General features: G+C 40.9%; 3 protein-coding genes across 3 annotated transcripts; 1 reads left to right on the plus strand and 2 right to left on the minus strand.

Moving 5' to 3' along the window:
• Positions 1 to 407: 407 nt before the first annotated feature.
• On the minus strand, positions 408 to 2690 carry LOC104809257 (U-box domain-containing protein 38). Its single transcript, XM_010535179.2, has one exon. The coding sequence runs from the start codon at positions 2310 to 2312 to the stop codon at positions 618 to 620; it is 1695 nt and encodes a 564-aa protein (XP_010533481.1). The 5' UTR covers positions 2313 to 2690; the 3' UTR covers positions 408 to 617.
• Positions 2691 to 10042: 7352 nt separating this feature from the next.
• LOC104809258 (ribosomal RNA small subunit methyltransferase G) lies at positions 10043 to 13896 on the plus strand. Its single transcript, XM_010535181.1, has 7 exons — positions 10043 to 10298; positions 10767 to 10959; positions 11107 to 11216; positions 11895 to 11973; positions 12066 to 12133; positions 12325 to 12391; positions 13508 to 13896. The coding sequence occupies exons 1-7, from the start codon at positions 10068 to 10070 to the stop codon at positions 13618 to 13620; spliced, it is 861 nt and encodes a 286-aa protein (XP_010533483.1). The 5' UTR covers positions 10043 to 10067; the 3' UTR covers positions 13621 to 13896.
• Positions 13897 to 14749: 853 nt separating this feature from the next.
• On the minus strand, positions 14750 to 16295 carry LOC104809259 (vegetative incompatibility protein HET-E-1). Its single transcript, XM_010535182.1, has one exon. The coding sequence runs from the start codon at positions 16057 to 16059 to the stop codon at positions 14935 to 14937; it is 1125 nt and encodes a 374-aa protein (XP_010533484.1). The 5' UTR covers positions 16060 to 16295; the 3' UTR covers positions 14750 to 14934.
• Positions 16296 to 17065: the final 770 nt, after the last annotated feature.

Genomic DNA, 17065 nt, shown 5'->3' on the forward strand with positions numbered 1-17065 from the left:
TCTTCAACAAGGTTTTCTTCAGGGGCTCCACACAGGAATTCTCTCTCAAACCTGGTAATTAACCAAATTCAACATTTCCCATACTCATCTCATGAGATTGATATTTTTCAAAGTTTTACCACATGGATAATGATATGGATGCTTAGGTGTCCTCACCACAATCCTTTAAACTCCTTTATTAATATATATATATAGATTTATAAAAATATATGTGTCATTACTTTCTTTTATCTTTATCAGTTTCATTAATTTACAGCTTAAAAATAAATATGTATAGTGCGATATAATATTTAAATTTAGGATGCTGAAAATATATCAACACGATCTATATATTACAATAAAATATTTAAAAGTAGGATTTATATAGTGATACAAAAAAAAGGATGCACTTTACATAATATGGGATCTTCATCATATCCACATTTTAATCACAAAAAACAATCCACAGTTTCCTTAGCAAACTTGAAAAATGTTATGAAATATTTTCGAACAATCATTTCCTAACTCTTTAGCCATTCACAGAAAACAAAATGGATTATCCAAAAGTTTACATTGCAAACATTCACATTTTTTCTATACACCCAAATTAAAAAAAAGAACAAAACCAAAACATCTATCTAGAACTTGGATGAATTCTGAGAGTACCTTCCGTTTCGGCCGACTCGGAGCCGAGACCGAGTCAGCCCGTTCGAGTCCCAGTCGAGTGACTCGCCGTCGTCGTCTTCATCGGTTGGAACTCTCTCTTTCATCACCTGTAGAATCTTCTTCGCCTTCTCTCTAGCTCTCTCCGTCCCTCTCTCTTCTATCTCCTTCAACGCGTCCACCGCACGCGCCTCCCTCGCAAGCCCCTTGAACCGGAGATTCTCGTGGCTCAACGCGAACAAAGCCGCGACGCAGTTCTCATGAGCCGACGCAGACGCAGGTGAATCCTCCCGGAGTTTCCCGACGAGAATCGAGACTGCGTTCGCGTCCAGCATTGCGGATCTGCCCTCGCTGCAGCAAGCCAAGTTGCAGATAACGAGGAGAGCTCGACTCGCTGACTCGCCGGATCGTACCATGGTGAGAAGAGTCGGGATGGCTCCGAGTCGGACGAGTTTGGATCGGTTGGTTTGGTTCAGCGAGAGGTGGTAGAGAGCGAGAGCCGAGTCGTGGCGAGTCCGGTCGCTCTCGGCGGCGCGAAGCGCGTGGAGCAATGGCTGAAGCGCTCCGAGGACTCCGATCGGCATCTTGTTGTCATCGTCGAGTGCGAGACTGAAAATTGCTCCTGCGGAGTGTTCTTGAGCCTCTCTGGATCCAGATTTCAGGACATCGATCAGCAGAGGAATAAACCCTGATCGCACGATCGTGACCTTGTTCTTCTTTTCCAGCGACAAATTCACCAGCGAGGCCATCGAGTTTGTCTGAACGAGACTGTACCTCGAAACAATCATGCTCTTGAGAAAGGAGAGGATCCGAGGAGTACAGAGCAAAACCCTCGTCTCCTGTTTGGTTCGGGTCATCTTCCTCATCATAACCAGACCTTGCTCCTGATCGAAAATGTCAGGGCACTTGAGCTTGTTGTAGATCTCTTCCTCCTCAGAAGACGTTGGAGCTGAATTCGTAGAGGAAGAAGAAGAGGAGAAGAAATTGTGCTGCGTTAGGGTTTCGATTTCAGCAAACATGTCCGATGAAGATGACGACGGTGAGGGAGAGAAGCAAGCGGGTCGGGTCGCGAGAGGCAGAGGAGTGAACGGACTATGAGCGACGATCACAGATTCGCCCGACGAGTCAGAGGAATGGAAATCTCCCGCCGTCGTCCGCCATGGCCGTTCCATGACCTCGGAATCAGCGTGATGGATCGTCGCCGGCGCGGGAGGTCGCTCTGCCACCGCCCGGAGAAGCTCCTGCTCGGAGACACGAATCTCGGGCTCCATCGGCATCCACAGCCGCAACATCCCCTCGATGGCTGAATACTCCGGCCGCCGCGGCGGATCGACGCCGACTTGCTTGCACCAAGCGTCAATGGTGGATTTCATGTTCAGATTGGGGATTACGTTGGAGAAATCCGGTTGTGAGCCATCGTCCAGCTCGGGGACAAAGCCAAGGTTGAGGCAGACTTGGACACAGACCCGCTCGAAGGTTTGACCCGAAGAGACAACAACTGGGTCGGACATCAACGACCCAGTAATCGGACAGAGGAATTCTCTGGGTGGTATCTGCAGGTTCTGGTTCTGGTTCTGGTTCCGCTGCTCTGGCTGTCTCCCTGAAGACGATGCTGAAGAAGATGATCGGTGGTGAAATGGGTTCCATCTGATCCGTCCATTGCCACCCATCTGCAAAATCAACTGTCTGAAACCGGTAAGAATGTAATCTTCGACAATTTAGTGATAATTTCCCCAAACTTCGAGAGAATTTGGGTGTTTCAATCCATTTTTGCTTCTATCTTTGATAAATTTGGGGTTCTGAAGATAAAGAAAAGAAAAAAGGGCTCGGGTTTCTGCCGCTGAGCTTTTTCGCTTGTTACTGACTTTTTCTCCGCTTCTCGTGGTAGATTCAATTTGAGTTTCGATTTTTTAAATACATATATTTTTTTTAGTTTGACCATAAATTATTTGTACGTTTTGGTAATTTTCGTGGGTTGTTGCGTGCGTGAGGAAAGAAAGCTCCCGTGTTTGGCCGATGAACAAAACCTGTTTGGGAATGTATGTGATTAAAAAAAAAAACCATTTTATATTTCGGGATGTAAATTTACTAAATTTAATAGGATTTTTGTTTAGGCTGATTTAAATGCGAACGCTATTTTAAATGATTAATTTGGAATATTTTGTTTAATGTTCGGAGCAAAGACCAGGTTATGCTTACTCCAAATGAAACCTTCTAAAAATAAAATTTAAACACGATTACAGCTAATTATTATTAGTTTATAGGGATACTTAAATGTCTGTTTAAATAAACAATGAAAGAAAAAACTTAGTATTTGATAAGTAAGAACGATATATATATATATATATGTAGAAACGTCGCATTTCCTATTGGCTTATGGTCCTTTGGAAAAATCCCAAAATTCAATTGCAATTCTTGGTCAACGCGTTGACCTCCATGAAATCTTTCGTTAGGAGCCTTTGTTTTATTTGATCATATACTCTGAAATATTAGATAGTAAACGGTAATTTTCATCGAAATTTCTAAATTAGTATTAAAATTTTAATTTTAATGGTCTCCAGGATTATAAATTAGGAAAATATAATTAAAAGACCAACAAATAGATATGTCAAAATTTGGGGATTTAGGATTTTGGTTGGTCAATTTCGTTTGAAATCGATCCGATATCGGAACATATTTAAACGAAAACAATACAATAAATATATGTTTTCAGTATATTCATTTAAACTTATTAGAGGTGTATCTTTGTCCTAAAAAATATGAAAACATATTTTAAAATACAACCTCTTAAAATATAGTTATTGAAAATAAACTAAAAATATAATTGAATAGTTATAGTTAATTATTTGTGTATAATATTTTTAATGTATATTAAATATTTAAAAAAAATTAAATTGTTTTCTCAATTTCTCATTATACAAGGTTATTGTAAAAGTCCCAACACGCCGGAGATGAACTTACCCAGTCAGATAGGATTTGTTTATGATCCGCTCATTTCAGAAAAATTGTTTGCTTGCGGTAGAAATAATGGCAAATTATCACCAAGTCGGGACTTCGAAAAGGGCCACCATCAAAGTGGAAATTGCCAAGGCTTACGGCACCATTTCATGGGACTTTGTGAGCGGACACTGTTGGTCCACTGTCTCTTTATCTCTTCGTGTTGGCGATGAATATTCTCACCTTTCACGGGAGAACTGAATGACTCGGAAAAAGAATGTTTGGCTAGCGGCATCGCAATTAAGGACTTGCTAGTAAGATACTTAGGGTTTCCGCTTATCACAAGGAAACTACGTCTCTATGACTTCACACCTCTCATAGACCACATCAGGACTCGGATGCAATCTTGGACGGTCATAGCACTCTCCTACGCAGGTCGGTATCAATTACTCTCCTCTATCATTTCAGGCATAGTAGACTATTAGTTGACGATATACATCCTCCCAAAACAATGTATTCGCCAAATCAATTCCATGTGCGCGTCGTTTCTTTGGAAAGGAACTTCGGAAAACAACCAAGGACAACTCCTAAAGCGGAAGGAGGTCTTGGTCTAAGGAATATTACAGATTGGAATAAGATATCTGGCTCGAAACTTATTTGACATATCTTCTTCAATGCAGTATCATTATATATGGGTTGCTTGGGTCAAGGGTTGTTCCTGGTTACTAAACCCTCTCAGACAACATTCTTGGATCTTTAAAAAGATCCTGAAACTTCGGCAAAGAGCAAACTCCCTCCTCCATATCAGATTAGGAGACGATCGTATGGTTCAACTTTTAGTCCCCTTTGGCCAGTTAATTGACTTCCTTGGATCATCGAGATCCTTGCATCTTGGAATTCATAAGCGAGCTTGGGTTTTAGAAGTGCGTCGAAACGGGATCTGGAATCTTCCGGCTTCTCACACAGAAGAGCTCACTCATCTTACCTTTCCCTTACTACATTTTCAGATTCCAATTAGGAAGATAGATAACGATAAGGAGAAAATTTAGTTCAGATCCAAGGATCTTTGGTCAATCTTGGAACAACCAGAAAACATAAAATGGTATGGATCAAACATCTTACTGCTAAGCATGCATTTATTTGCCGGTTGTTTTGCCATCGATGCCCAACCAAGGATAGATTGATGGATTTGGGGGCTCCATGTGGATCCAAGGTGCTTGCTCTGCAACACTATTACTGGATCCAGGAACCATCATTTCTTCGAATACCACGTCACTCAATCTAACTTTCGAACCAACATACGTGCAGCGTTGCAGTCTACTGATCCCCTCTTTTCATATAAGACAATGGTCAAGAATATTTTTTGTATTGCAAAATTCTACAAGGCCACACATATATATAATACTCCTAAGAACAATCTAGTACATGATAATAATGATACATAATAAAATCTAGTCTAACATAAAATAAATAGTTTGTAAAATTCTAGGAACACAAATTACCAAGCTTTGAACACACATTTCTAAATATCCTTTAACATGCCCCCGCAAGATCGGGCACGGGTGAGAGACCGATCTTGGTATGAACTAGTTCAAATCGAGTCTTCGGAATAGCCTTGGTCAGAGCGTCGACGAGTTGATTAGCCGAAGATACATGAACGACGCGAAGTTTCTTAGCTTGGATGAGACCACGAATAAAGTGGTAGTCAATGGCGACGTGTTTCATTCGGGAATGAAAGACCAGATTGGCCGAAAGGTAAGTAGCACCCACATTGTCGCAGTAGATAACAGGGCAAGTTGGCGAAGGAAAACCAAGTTCAGATAGCAGCGAGACAACCCATTGTACTTCAGAGGCAGTGGTAGAGACAGATTTATACTCAGCTTCCGTGGAGGATTTGGCCACAAAGCGCTGCTTTTTGGAGGACCAATAAACAAGATGACGACCCAAGTAAACAATGTTGGCACTGGTGGAGCCAAAATCATCACGATCGCCGCCCCAATCGGCATCAGAGAAGACATGAAGAGTTGAAGAATTCGAATATGAGAAGAAGAGACCCATGTTTCGAATGCCACCAACATACCGAAGTATCCGTTTAACGGCCTGCCAATGTTCCGAGGTAGGAGAGTGCATATACTGAGAGAGTTTATTAACAGCATATGCGATGTCGGGGCATGTGAAGAGAAGGTACTGCAAGCTGCCGAGGATTTGCCGATACTATGTCGGATCAGCTAAAGGAGAGCCAGAGTTGTTGGAGAGGACATTGGTTGAAGCTAACGGTGTCAGAACTGGTTTCGCAGCAGCCATATTATGTCGAGACAAAAAATCGGATGTGTAACGGGGCTGAGTAAGATGAAGACCATGGGCTGTGCGAGTGACCTCGACACCAAGAAAGTACGAGAGATCACCGAGGTCTTTAAGAGAGAATCGAGCTGCAATGTGAGCAATAAAAAACTAGACAGTCGCCGTATCATTTCTGGTACAATGATATCGTCGACATAGACGAAAAGATAAATGATGGTGCTACCTTGACGGAGAATGAATAGCGACGAATGTGAGAGAGAGCTGATGAAACCTGAATGCAGCAAGAACTGACGGAGTTCGTGAAACCAGGCCCGAGGAGCCTGTTTAAGCCCATATAACGCCTTGTGAAGTTTGCAGACAAATGAGGGACGATCATGATCAATAAACCCAACTGGTTGTACCATGAACACATCATCATGGAGAGTACCTTGAAGAAATGCATTATTAACGTCGAGCTGACGGAGAGGCCAGCCACGAGAGACGGTGATGCTGAGAATGACGCGGATGGTGGCATGCTTAACCACAGGGCTGAAAGTCTCAGTGTAGTCGACACCGGGACGTTGATGAAAATCTTTAGCGACCAACTGAGCTTTGAACCTGTCAATAGAGCCATCAGAATGTCGTTTAGTACGAAATACCCATTTACATCCCACAACATTATAAGCCGGGTTAGGAGGAATGAGACTCCATGTTCCATTCCGAACCAGTGCGTTGAACTCTTCAGACATGGCGGAGCGCCATCGAGGATCTTTCATAGCCTGCGATACACAAGTGGGTTTAGTTTCGAGTGAAGAAGAAAGAGAGGTTGAGAGGGAGACTTTCGTGTTTGGTTTGAAAATCTGGTTTTTGGATCTTGTTGTCATCGGGTGAAAGTTAGTAAGAGATGAAGAAGGAGCAGAGGGTTGGTTAACAACAGGCGGAGGAGAAAGTTCTTGGGACGGTATATCAGGAGAAGGTGAAGCATTGGGGAAGTCTGACGGTTGAGCCGATGATAAAGGCTGGGTAGGTTCGGTCGAGGAAGCAACAGGGGCAGGTGCTCGTGACGGCAGAGTAGGAGTGGGCCAACATGGAATGAGAGAAGATGACGACATAACAAGGGAGGACGTAGGAAGAGATGAAACAGAACCGGAGGACTCAGAGAACAGACGGGGAACCGAAAATTCAGACTCGACAAATATAACATGACGAGAGACGAAATGCGTGAGGAAGAAACATGAAAACAAAGAAATGCACTCTGCGAAAGAGAGTAGCCGACAAAAAACATAAGGAGATGACCGAGACTGAAGTTTATGAGATGAGTAAGGACGAAGCCAAGGAAAGCAAAGACAACCGAAAACACGAAGTTTGGTGTAGTTCGGAGAAACGTTATATATGGCCTCAAAGGGAGAACGAAATGAGAGGACAAAAGTTTGCAGCCGATTAATAAGGTACACAGCTGCCGGAAAAGCAAGACTCCAGTATTTAGAGGGGATTGACGAGTGAGTCAGGAGCGTGAGTCCGGTTTCCACAAAATGGCGATGTTTCCGTTCGGAAATACCATTGTGTTCCGGTGTATGAGGAGGTGTTGTGTAATGAGAGATTCCACTAACAGAGAGAAAGTTCTTAAGAGCAACATATTCTCCGCGTTATCGGAATAAAGCGACATAAGTTTGGAGTGAAACCGAGTCTCAACAAGGGACTTGAACGTGATAAAGATATCAGATACATGGGATTTACGTTTAAGGGGATAGAGCCAGGTGTAGCGGGTGAAATGATCAATGAAGATAACATAATATCCATAACCGTCGAAAGACTCAATAGGAGACATCCACACATCCGAGAAAACGACTTCAAGAGGATGTGAAGACTGACTAGAGGAAGAGAAAAATGGCAATTTGTGACTCTTATTGATAGAGCATGACTCACAATGGAAAGACAGACTCGAAGACGAAGACAAAGGCAAGGAAAGCCGACACAAAACTTTATTAAGAATTTCAATCGAAGGGTGACCAAGCCTGGAATGCCAAGCAGACACCGTCGATTTGACACTGGAAAATGCAGAAACAGAGGACAAGGAATGAGACGAAAGAGTTGGCCACTCGTACATGCCATTATGGAGCTATCCTTGGACTAGGATAGCCCCCGTTGTTCGATCCTTGACCTGAAAACAGTGGGAGAAAAATTCAACAGATACATCATTAGAGCGACACAGTTGATGAATGGAAACAAGGTTTTATGAATTGCAGGAACAAGAAAACATTATGGAGAGAAAAGGGTCGAGAAAAGGTAGGAAGATGAATGAAACCTGAGTGTGTAATCGCGAGGCCAGAGCCATCCCCGACAACAACTTCGTCGGTGCCTGAATAAGGAGAGTGCATCAAGAGATTGTCGAAATCAGCAGTGATGTGGTGGGATGCGCCAGAGTCCAAGATCCATGACTGAGAAGCAGAGCCGGATAGAGCAGCTGTGTTGGCGTTGGGTTGCCAAGAAGGCCGGCGAGAATCAGATGGTATCGGAGAGGGCAGTATACCAGGTTGATATCGGAGAAGGCGGCAGAAGCGAGCGTTGTGGCCTTGAGTGCCACAGAGCTGGCATTTACCGATATAGCCACGGCCCGAGGAAGAGCGAGAACCACGGGATGCATAAGGAGGGCGAGAGCTGCCGCGCCAGAGGGAGCGAGACTTGTGTTGGGCAACATTTGCCGTGATAGGAAAATCTGAAGTGACAGACTGTGAGGCAGAGATGTCGACTTCGTGATTCAACAGCTTCTCGTGAAGCTCAATGAAGGACATGGGTGAGTCCTTAGCATGGACAACATCTTTGACAGGTTTGAAATCATCGCCGAGACCAGCAAGGATGAAATCGAGTAGATCTTCGTGGTCCAAGGGCTTGCCGAGAAGAGAAAGCTCATCCGCTTTCACTTTGAAGAAGTGCATATATTCATCGATGCTTTTGGTGCCTTTGGTGAAGCGACAGAGTTGATCCTTGATCTGTTTGAGATGTCCGCGACTTGATCGACCATATGTAGTGGTAAATGTTTGCCAAGCATCACCGGAGGAAGCGGCAGAAGCGATCAGTGCCTGACATGAAGGAGAGACCGAGGCGAGAACAGAAGAGAATACCAGACGGTCTTGGCGGAACCAGGGACCATACTTTGGATTGACAACGACCGTATTGTCGACAGAGAGAGTGGCCGGTTGATTGTTTGCGGGATCCAGAAAGTAGTCAAGGTTGTACCCTTGCAGAAGAGCTCGAATTTGAACACTCCAGGTGATGTAGTTCATGGTTGTGAGCTTAGAGACGTAGGAGACTTTGATATTGAGAAGAAGATTGGCAGTGCTACTAGAATCATAGGGGAAAACGGTGTCGCTCGGAATGTCAGAGGAGATTGAAGATGAGTTTTCAGCGGCCATGATCGAGGGGAAGAAGAACGATGAAGATGGCGTTGAGGTTTGAAAGAAAAACGTCGATTAGACGATTTCGAGCTCTGATACCATATAAGACAATGGTCAAGAATATTTTTTGTATTACAAAATTCTACAAGGCCACACATATATATACTACTCCTAAGAACAATCTAGTACATGATAATAATGATACATAATAAAATGCGTGACAAAAAATGCGTGAGAAAGATGACCGAGACTGAAGGCGTTCTCTTCCTCTATTCAGTCTTCACACCTTCTTGATATAAAATAGCATATAAGTATATGAACTATAAAACTTCCATATAAATATCTTAATTTTTTAAAAATCCTATATAATATCTAGATTTTTGGAAAAAAAAGTTAAATAAACCCAAAATCTGTTAATAACGTTGACTATTATTTGAAAAATACCTGAAATACCTGAGTTTTGTGTTTATTTGAATTTTTATTAAAAGTATAGGTATTTATATAAAATTTTAAAAAAATGAGATATTTATACGAAAGTTTTATAGTTGAGATATTTATTTAAGATTTTTGTAAAAAATTAATTATTTATATAAGATTTTTATTTTTTTAATTAGTTGTTTTTAGATCATTAAATTGCATACTAACTTTTAAATTACATTTTAACGATATGATTTTAATTTATTTTTCTTTGCTTGGCCACTCATATTGCGAATTTAATTATTCAATTAGTTGAGAATTGCACCCACCAAAAAAAAAATGTTCAAAATTACATATACAGAATCTGTCCTCTGCTTAGCGCGCGGGAGAGAAAAAATGTATTGTTATCCAGCAAAGAGCAGCAGAGTGGCGCCCTGTGTCTCTCTGCTTTTCTCAGCGGGGAATTTCATCAAACACCTTCGCTTCGCGAGATCCGTAGCGTTTCTTCCATGGCAAATCCACACAAATTCCTCTGTAAGCACGGGAGCCTCTTGTTTTAAGACCCTAAGTTCAACTCAACAGGACCAGATTCATCTCTACGTCGATACCCTTCTCCAATGGAACCAGGTCTCTCTCTCTCTCTCTCCCTTCCTCTCTCTCTCTCTCTATCGCCTCTGAAAGTGCATCTGCAGTCCCTGCTTGATGGGTCTGATTATGAATTTTGAGGAAATGTTGGAAGCTATAAAAGTGACCGTTTTGTGGAACCATGTTGGAGGCTTTAAACTTTTCGATTAATATCACTTCTGTGCTTTCTGGGTTGCTGTTTTTTTTTGTTCTGGATAAAATTTACGTCTTGGCTTTATGTTCCCACTTCAGATTTGTTCACGATTTCGCATAGCTTTTTGTTGTATGCTTTGCGCATAACCAAAGCGAAATCTTCACCTAAATTGTCAGGAAGATAAACTTTTCATGTTACCTCTAGGAAGCTGTAGATGTTTTACCTCTTCGATAGCTTAGATTTTATTGTTTCACAGTGATGATTATACTTGTTTCAGCTGCTGAAATGGGTTTAAAAGTTTCGCTATGGATGTGCAGAAAATGAACCTTACAGCTGTGAAAAACTCAGAGGAAGTAATGGAGAGGCATATTGAAGATTCTCTTTCGATTTTGCCACCTATAAAGAGTTGTTACACCTTGCACTGTAATGCTTCGTTCGATAGCATCAATTTGATCGATGTGGGAAGCGGCGCCGGTCTTCCTGGGCTGGTAATAGCCATTGCTTGCCCAGGTTCATGGATTTTCCTTATCCTTTTCTGGTCGAAAAATGCATTGATTTGTTGCTCTGATTCTCAAGTTCTATCCATGTTATAGTGTTCAGAATAGAGTTTTTATTTACTGTAAATAGCTGGAAATTAAAACGACTTCTTTTATTCAGATTGGAGGGTCACACTCATGGAGTCTATAAACAAGCGGTGTGTTTTCTTGGAGCATGTGGTTAATGTCACTGGGATTTCAAATGTTCAAATCTTAAGAGGAAGAGCCGAGGTATGGTTTTAACCCTCGTTTCTTTCCTCACCCGAATTTTCAAAATCATCGTTTGTAGGTTAGATTGTTTTGTGATTTTGTATATGTGAGAGGCCTGGTTATTGTTTCTTGGTTTTTCAATGCATATAAAACCTCAATCTTTACAAATTTCTGCTTTTTTACCGTGCGAGCAAAATTGTCCAAAGACAAAATGGATTAGCAGTTTAGCACTAGTTTTTTTTTCCGCCATTGGTGGACTCGTAAGAAGCTTGCTGTTTTTCTTGTTGGTTCCATCAAGTGTTGTCATAAATCTGATCATATTCATCGGTTGTATGTGCATAAATCTGGAAAATTGGAAGAATTATAGGTGAAGGACAACTAACCTTGATATGACATAAAAAGGTTGGTCTTTCCCTTCAAAGAGGCAACTTGGAAAATCATTAATCCAAGATGTGATCTTAAAATAACATAAAAACTCCATTGCATGTCTATCTCATATCGTTTAAAGATAGTTAGCTCTCTATCATATACATATGCAATGCATGTAACAGCTTAGAGACTTCCCAAACGGGACAAACTGATGACTTATTTCTGCTGTCGTTTCTATTTCTATTGTTGAATATTTTCCACACTTTTTTTTGTATGAATTTCCAGTAATGTAAGTGTAAATTATATTCCCCAAATCTTGTCATAGAACAGAATTTGGGGCACGATGCTATGTACAGAGAGAAGTTTGATGTAGCTATCGCTAGAGCTGTTGCGGAGATGAGAGTTTTAGGTATCTATTACAAGTTTCTAGCACTGCATTTGTGGAACCATGTTGCTTACATGTGCTCAAGTTGATCTGATTTTTTTTTTAATTATTTACAGCCGAGTATTGCCTTCCTTTGGTCAGGGTCGGCGGGTTATTTGTAGCTGCCAAGGGTCATGATCCTAAGGTCTGAGAGTATATCATTTTGTTTTGTGTTTAGCAGGCCTTATGGTGTTTATTTATAACAGGTTATGAGTATTCCGACAAGAAATTGCTTTCTTGCTGTTTCTGTGTGCATTTTTCTAGTTCGTTCTAGTATTTTTGGTATACATCTGTATGGAACTTTATAAGCTAAAGTTGTATGGATTTCTCAAACAGGAGGAGGTCCAAAATGCAGAAAAAGCAGTTCGTTTTATGGGCGGTTCCATATTACAAATTTGCCCAGGTTTGTTTCTTAGACCTTATTAAGGTTACCTTAAATAATTTCTATCTCAATGTCATCTGATGACATATTATAGCCTCATGTATAGTACAGCAATGATTAAAAATTCTCTGCGTCTGACCAAATCAATGTCCTGACATCTTTTTCTTGAGGAAAAAAAAACACATTGTTTTAAGGTTTTGTTAAGAGGTTAGAGAATTGGTCTGGTGGAGTTGTCAATGAAAGGTCATCATACCTAAGACCAAGTAGTTTTCTTGGTAATAAGATGTTGAGTTGGACTATAATTTGGTTTAACTTGCAAAATCTAGGGTGTGCTGTAGAAAATCAGAGAAAACAGGCAAAATTGTGTGTGAATGGTTAAAATTTTTAACTTGGTGCTTAAATACTGGAAACTTTGACGACATTTTAGGAGCAAGAAGTTGAAGAACGTAGCATAGCCCAGCATGAATTTGTACTGGTGTATTCTTCAACTTTTTAATAATGGGATGCCCATATATACTTAGCTCAGGGTTGCGAACTTTTCCGTTTTTAATCCCTTCCTCCGGACATGACTGTAGTAAGGATCTTAGAGTTTTAGCGAGCACTAACATTTAGCAGCCGTTAACTGATTCTATCCATGAGTTAGTTTCGGGAATAGAGTTATTTTATGGTAAAAAAAAAGTAATCCAACGCTTGCAAGATTTCTCTTTCAAGAATTTTCACATGCTATTTCTCCGATAGCACTGTGAGACTCAGAGGATGAAGCATGAAGTGGAGAGAAGCTGGTTCTTTAGGATTTCTTGTGTCATCAGCAAAGCTTCTGTTTCTTTGTTGTTATTTCTTCTCATGTTAACTTATCATTATAAGAAACTGGACTGCTTAGTTTTATAGATCATGCACATGACTGTAGTGGCTAATGATAGCCATGATGAGCTGAGGTACAAAAACCGAGCTCGAGGGTTGTGTACTGATGATAACATCCACTACATGTTTTTGGGGTCTATCACGATTTAGTTCGTTGAGGATAGCTGTAGTTATATCGTTGGGTTATTAAATCATCAACTTCTTGAAAGAGAATTCTCGGATTCTCTTTATGTTTCTTCTTAAAATAAAAGTTCACTTATTCTTCGTTCTATGCAGTGGAATCACACAGCCCGTATGGACAGAGAACCGCCGTCATTTCCCTGAAACATGGTCCGACTCCACAGAAGTATCCCCGTGATCCAGGTACACCAGCAAAAGCGCCTCTTTAAATCATCACCCTTCTCTCCATCGTGGTTTCGTTAATGGTATTGATGGTCTTCGTGCTATTCTCAGTTTTCGAGTTTTTTTCCCTTTCTTTCCCTGGTTAATATCTAAAGCATAGAAGATCTGAAGAATCTGTGTAGATATTTCACCGTACCTAACTTCTCCATTTGGGCATTAGTTAAACAGCTCATTCTTTTGAAAGATTGAGTAGATAATAGTATCTTCAGCAAGAAGGGATGGGATATATATATATATATTCTGAGGTAAGATTTCATATGACATCACAAGGCCATGACATCGGGTAAGTGCTTATCTTTTGATTCCCTTTATTATTCTTTTCTTGATCTTGATCTGTCTCCTGTCCAAATTCACACACCTAAAAGCTTTGATTGCCTGGGATTGGGATCTGCTTTATGCTTTCCTTGATCCTCTCCTTTGTATTTCCGTGATAGTTTATTAAACCCTTTTTCTCAAAGGCGAACCACACGCCGAAGCCTCTGTTTTCCTTTTGTAAATCCAGCCCATGTCTTAGGGGGGGTTCAAATAAACTAATTTTGTATCCAACTCATGGGATTGATTCACCAACTTGTATTTGCTAGATTTGGTCAGTCCAAATTGATAGGAATGTGATATTTGGGATTGCAATAAACGGGTAGAAAATTCCTGCAGTTGCTTTGGAGCCTATGGTAGGGACGATCTTCTCACCTTTATCCTGACAGCATTGAGACAATTTTGCTGGTTATTGTCTCCGTAGTGCTTATTAGAGTAAGATATTAAAATGGGCATCATCCTTATGGTTAATAATCTAAATATAGTATGATACAAATTTCATAGAAAGCCTCAAATATTATTAGTCCCATGCCCAATAATAGAGTACAAACTACAAAGCTATAATGCTTAGCTAGGCTGTATTTCCAACTCTTGAGTGCTTATATCTGTGATCCACCACTTCAATCATCCGACTCAAACCACAACACCTGAACTCAAATCCGACGGTCAGATGAGGACCCAATTTATGGATGCCGACCCATATGATTGGGTATCTGAAATTCGGGTATTTTTGTGCATCCTGTTCAGGTATTTTTGGATACAATTAAAATTATATAGAAGAAGATGGGAATCGACAACGGTCCATAGAAATTCCACGAATAAAATTTATATGATTCGTCGTCATTGGAGCTCAACTTCTGTTCACCTTTCAATCTCCTTCAAACCCGAGAAAAGGAAAACGAAACAAGACAGAGAAAACCCAAGACGCCTCTTAGATGATAAGCTTGACCAAATCTCCCCAAAACCATTAGACGAACCAAGCTCAACTTCTATAAGGGTGGAACCAAAACCGTCCAGATCTTAATGTCACAGTCCAAACCTCCACTGTAAATGAGGTACGATTCCTCAGACGCCGCTCCGCTTAAGCACTTAACCGGTCCTTTATGCCCTTCCAAAACTGCCAAACACGAACAGTCTCTGGCCGAGCTTCTCCATATCCTCACCGTCTTGTCTGCGGAACCACTGCAAAGGATGTCCAAAACAATGGCTAAGCAAAGAATAGACTCTGTATGCCCTCTTAGTACACCTGCAACCACAATCTCTCCATCATTATCTCTTTCCCACACGAAAACCGATCCGTCACATGCTCCGGAGAATAAAAGAGAGGCATTGGAGCTTAACGCTAATGCGTTGATTCCTGAATTGTGCTTCGAGAGGGTAGAAACCAGCGAATGCTTCTTCTCCTCGACGTGTTTCCTCCATATCTTTATGGTCCTATCTGCGGAGCCACTGTATATATCTCCATCATCAGCTATGGCTAACGCGTTTACCGCATCATCATGAGCGTTCGTGATGGATTCGAGGCATTTACAGTCGCTGGTCCGCCATATCTTGAGGGTCCGATCCCACGAGACCGAGTACAGTAACGCTCCATCTCTTGATAAGGCTAAACCCGAAACAGCGTCAACATGGTGAACCCACGTAGATTTCTTGTGCCTTCGTACCTGAACTTGGTTCTTGGGCATCAAACACTTCGCGAAACGGTCTCCGAGAGTTGGCAAGGTCGCTAGACGCATGTAACGTTTACTGCTGCCACCGTTGTTTCCATCGGATTCTTCGTCGTTGATCCTCCATACACGTATCTTATGGTCCTGATGAGCAGTGAAGAGTCTATCTTCCAAAACTACCAAAGACTTTACTGCTCCTCCTCCCGGTGGTGTGATCAGATTGCTGCGGGAGACTTCGTTCTCGCTGTCCAGAAGCGTTTTAACGCTCCACAATTTTACATCGCCATCGAAAAACCCTGCGTATAACCTCTTCCCCGAAAGCGCCAGAGACGATATATACGACGCGTGACCAGTGAGAGTGGTGAGGCATTCATGAAGAAAACTAAACGACGATGAATCAGATTCGGCAAGGTAACCGCCGTGGCCGAGACTTTCGCGTGGTTGCATGATTTGTTTTCTGGTTATGAAAGATTCGGCGCGGAAACAATGATGTCCGAAGAGAGAACTCTACATGTCCTTGAAGGGCATATATAAAAAGAGGATCGTTAATATGATGTCCGAAGAGAGATGGAAGTGTTGGGGGAAACTAATCGTGGAGGCAACAAAGGACCCAACTTATACTGTTCTAAAATTCTATCGTTGAAGTGGACTTTGTACATGGATGGAGCTTGCGTAAATTTGGGACCCTTGTCTTCCTCTTTTTTTTTTTTTTTCCTGGATGAAATTGTTTTGCATTGGACCTTGTATGAAGATGAAGCTTCTGCACTTGTGAGAAAGATAATCCAAACTTGTATAATTCAACCGGTAAAATCGGATACAAGAGTGTATGTTATGTCCCGAGTTTGAAACTTAAATTTGAAAAAACAGCATATAATTCAAATTATAAATTGATTTCTGACTCTGATCGACTGGATGTGGTTTAAGAAAAAAATAGAAAAAGATTAATAATATGATTTTTTTTCTATTTTTTCGTGAGGGAATGGGAGAGAATGGAAACATGCCTTTCTTCCTTTACATGATCTTCTTTTGCTGGGGTTTTTTTTTTTTTGGGACACTAAAGTAGAAGAAAAAGTAAGAGATGATCTTTGTATAACAAGAGTTGCTTTATTTATTTATTTTGGAGAAATAAAATATTATATAAGATATTTTGGATGCTAATGTCACAGCCTTATATTATACTTGTAGATTCAGCTACAAAATCACCTTGAGGTGTTGCCAAACCAAATGCTTCACTGTTGTTTCTTTTTTATTATAGAGAAAAGTTTAACAAATCAACTCGCCACAGCTCCGAGTTATGACAAGCCACCTCGACGAGTCACGTGGTGATTTATAATCTGAGATTCGTTGTTTAAAATTATAATTTTAAATATATTTTATAAAAAAATAATATTTAAATTTAATTTTTATTGACTATATATATATATATATTTAAGTTTACTATTTTAATATTTAA

Source organism: Tarenaya hassleriana, unplaced genomic scaffold (genome assembly GCF_000463585.1).
Source record: "Tarenaya hassleriana unplaced genomic scaffold, ASM46358v1 Cleome16, whole genome shotgun sequence".
NCBI classification, from domain to species: Eukaryota; Viridiplantae; Streptophyta; class Magnoliopsida; order Brassicales; family Cleomaceae; genus Tarenaya; species Tarenaya hassleriana.

Coding starts and splice junctions, on each gene's coding strand:
- LOC104809257 (XM_010535179.2), bottom strand. CDS start 2,312: ATGGGTGGCAATGGACGGATCAGATGGAACCCATTTCACCACCGATCA.
- LOC104809258 (XM_010535181.1), top strand. CDS start 10,068: ATGTATTGTTATCCAGCAAAGAGCAGCAGAGTGGCGCCCTGTGTCTCT. Junction 11,217..11,894: donor TCTTAAGAGGAAGAGCCGAG/GTATGGTTTTAA, acceptor GTCATAGAACAG/AATTTGGGGCACGATGCTAT. Junction 12,134..12,324: donor CCAAGGGTCATGATCCTAAG/GTCTGAGAGTAT, acceptor TTTCTCAAACAG/GAGGAGGTCCAAAATGCAGA.
- LOC104809259 (XM_010535182.1), bottom strand. CDS start 16,059: ATGCAACCACGCGAAAGTCTCGGCCACGGCGGTTACCTTGCCGAATCT.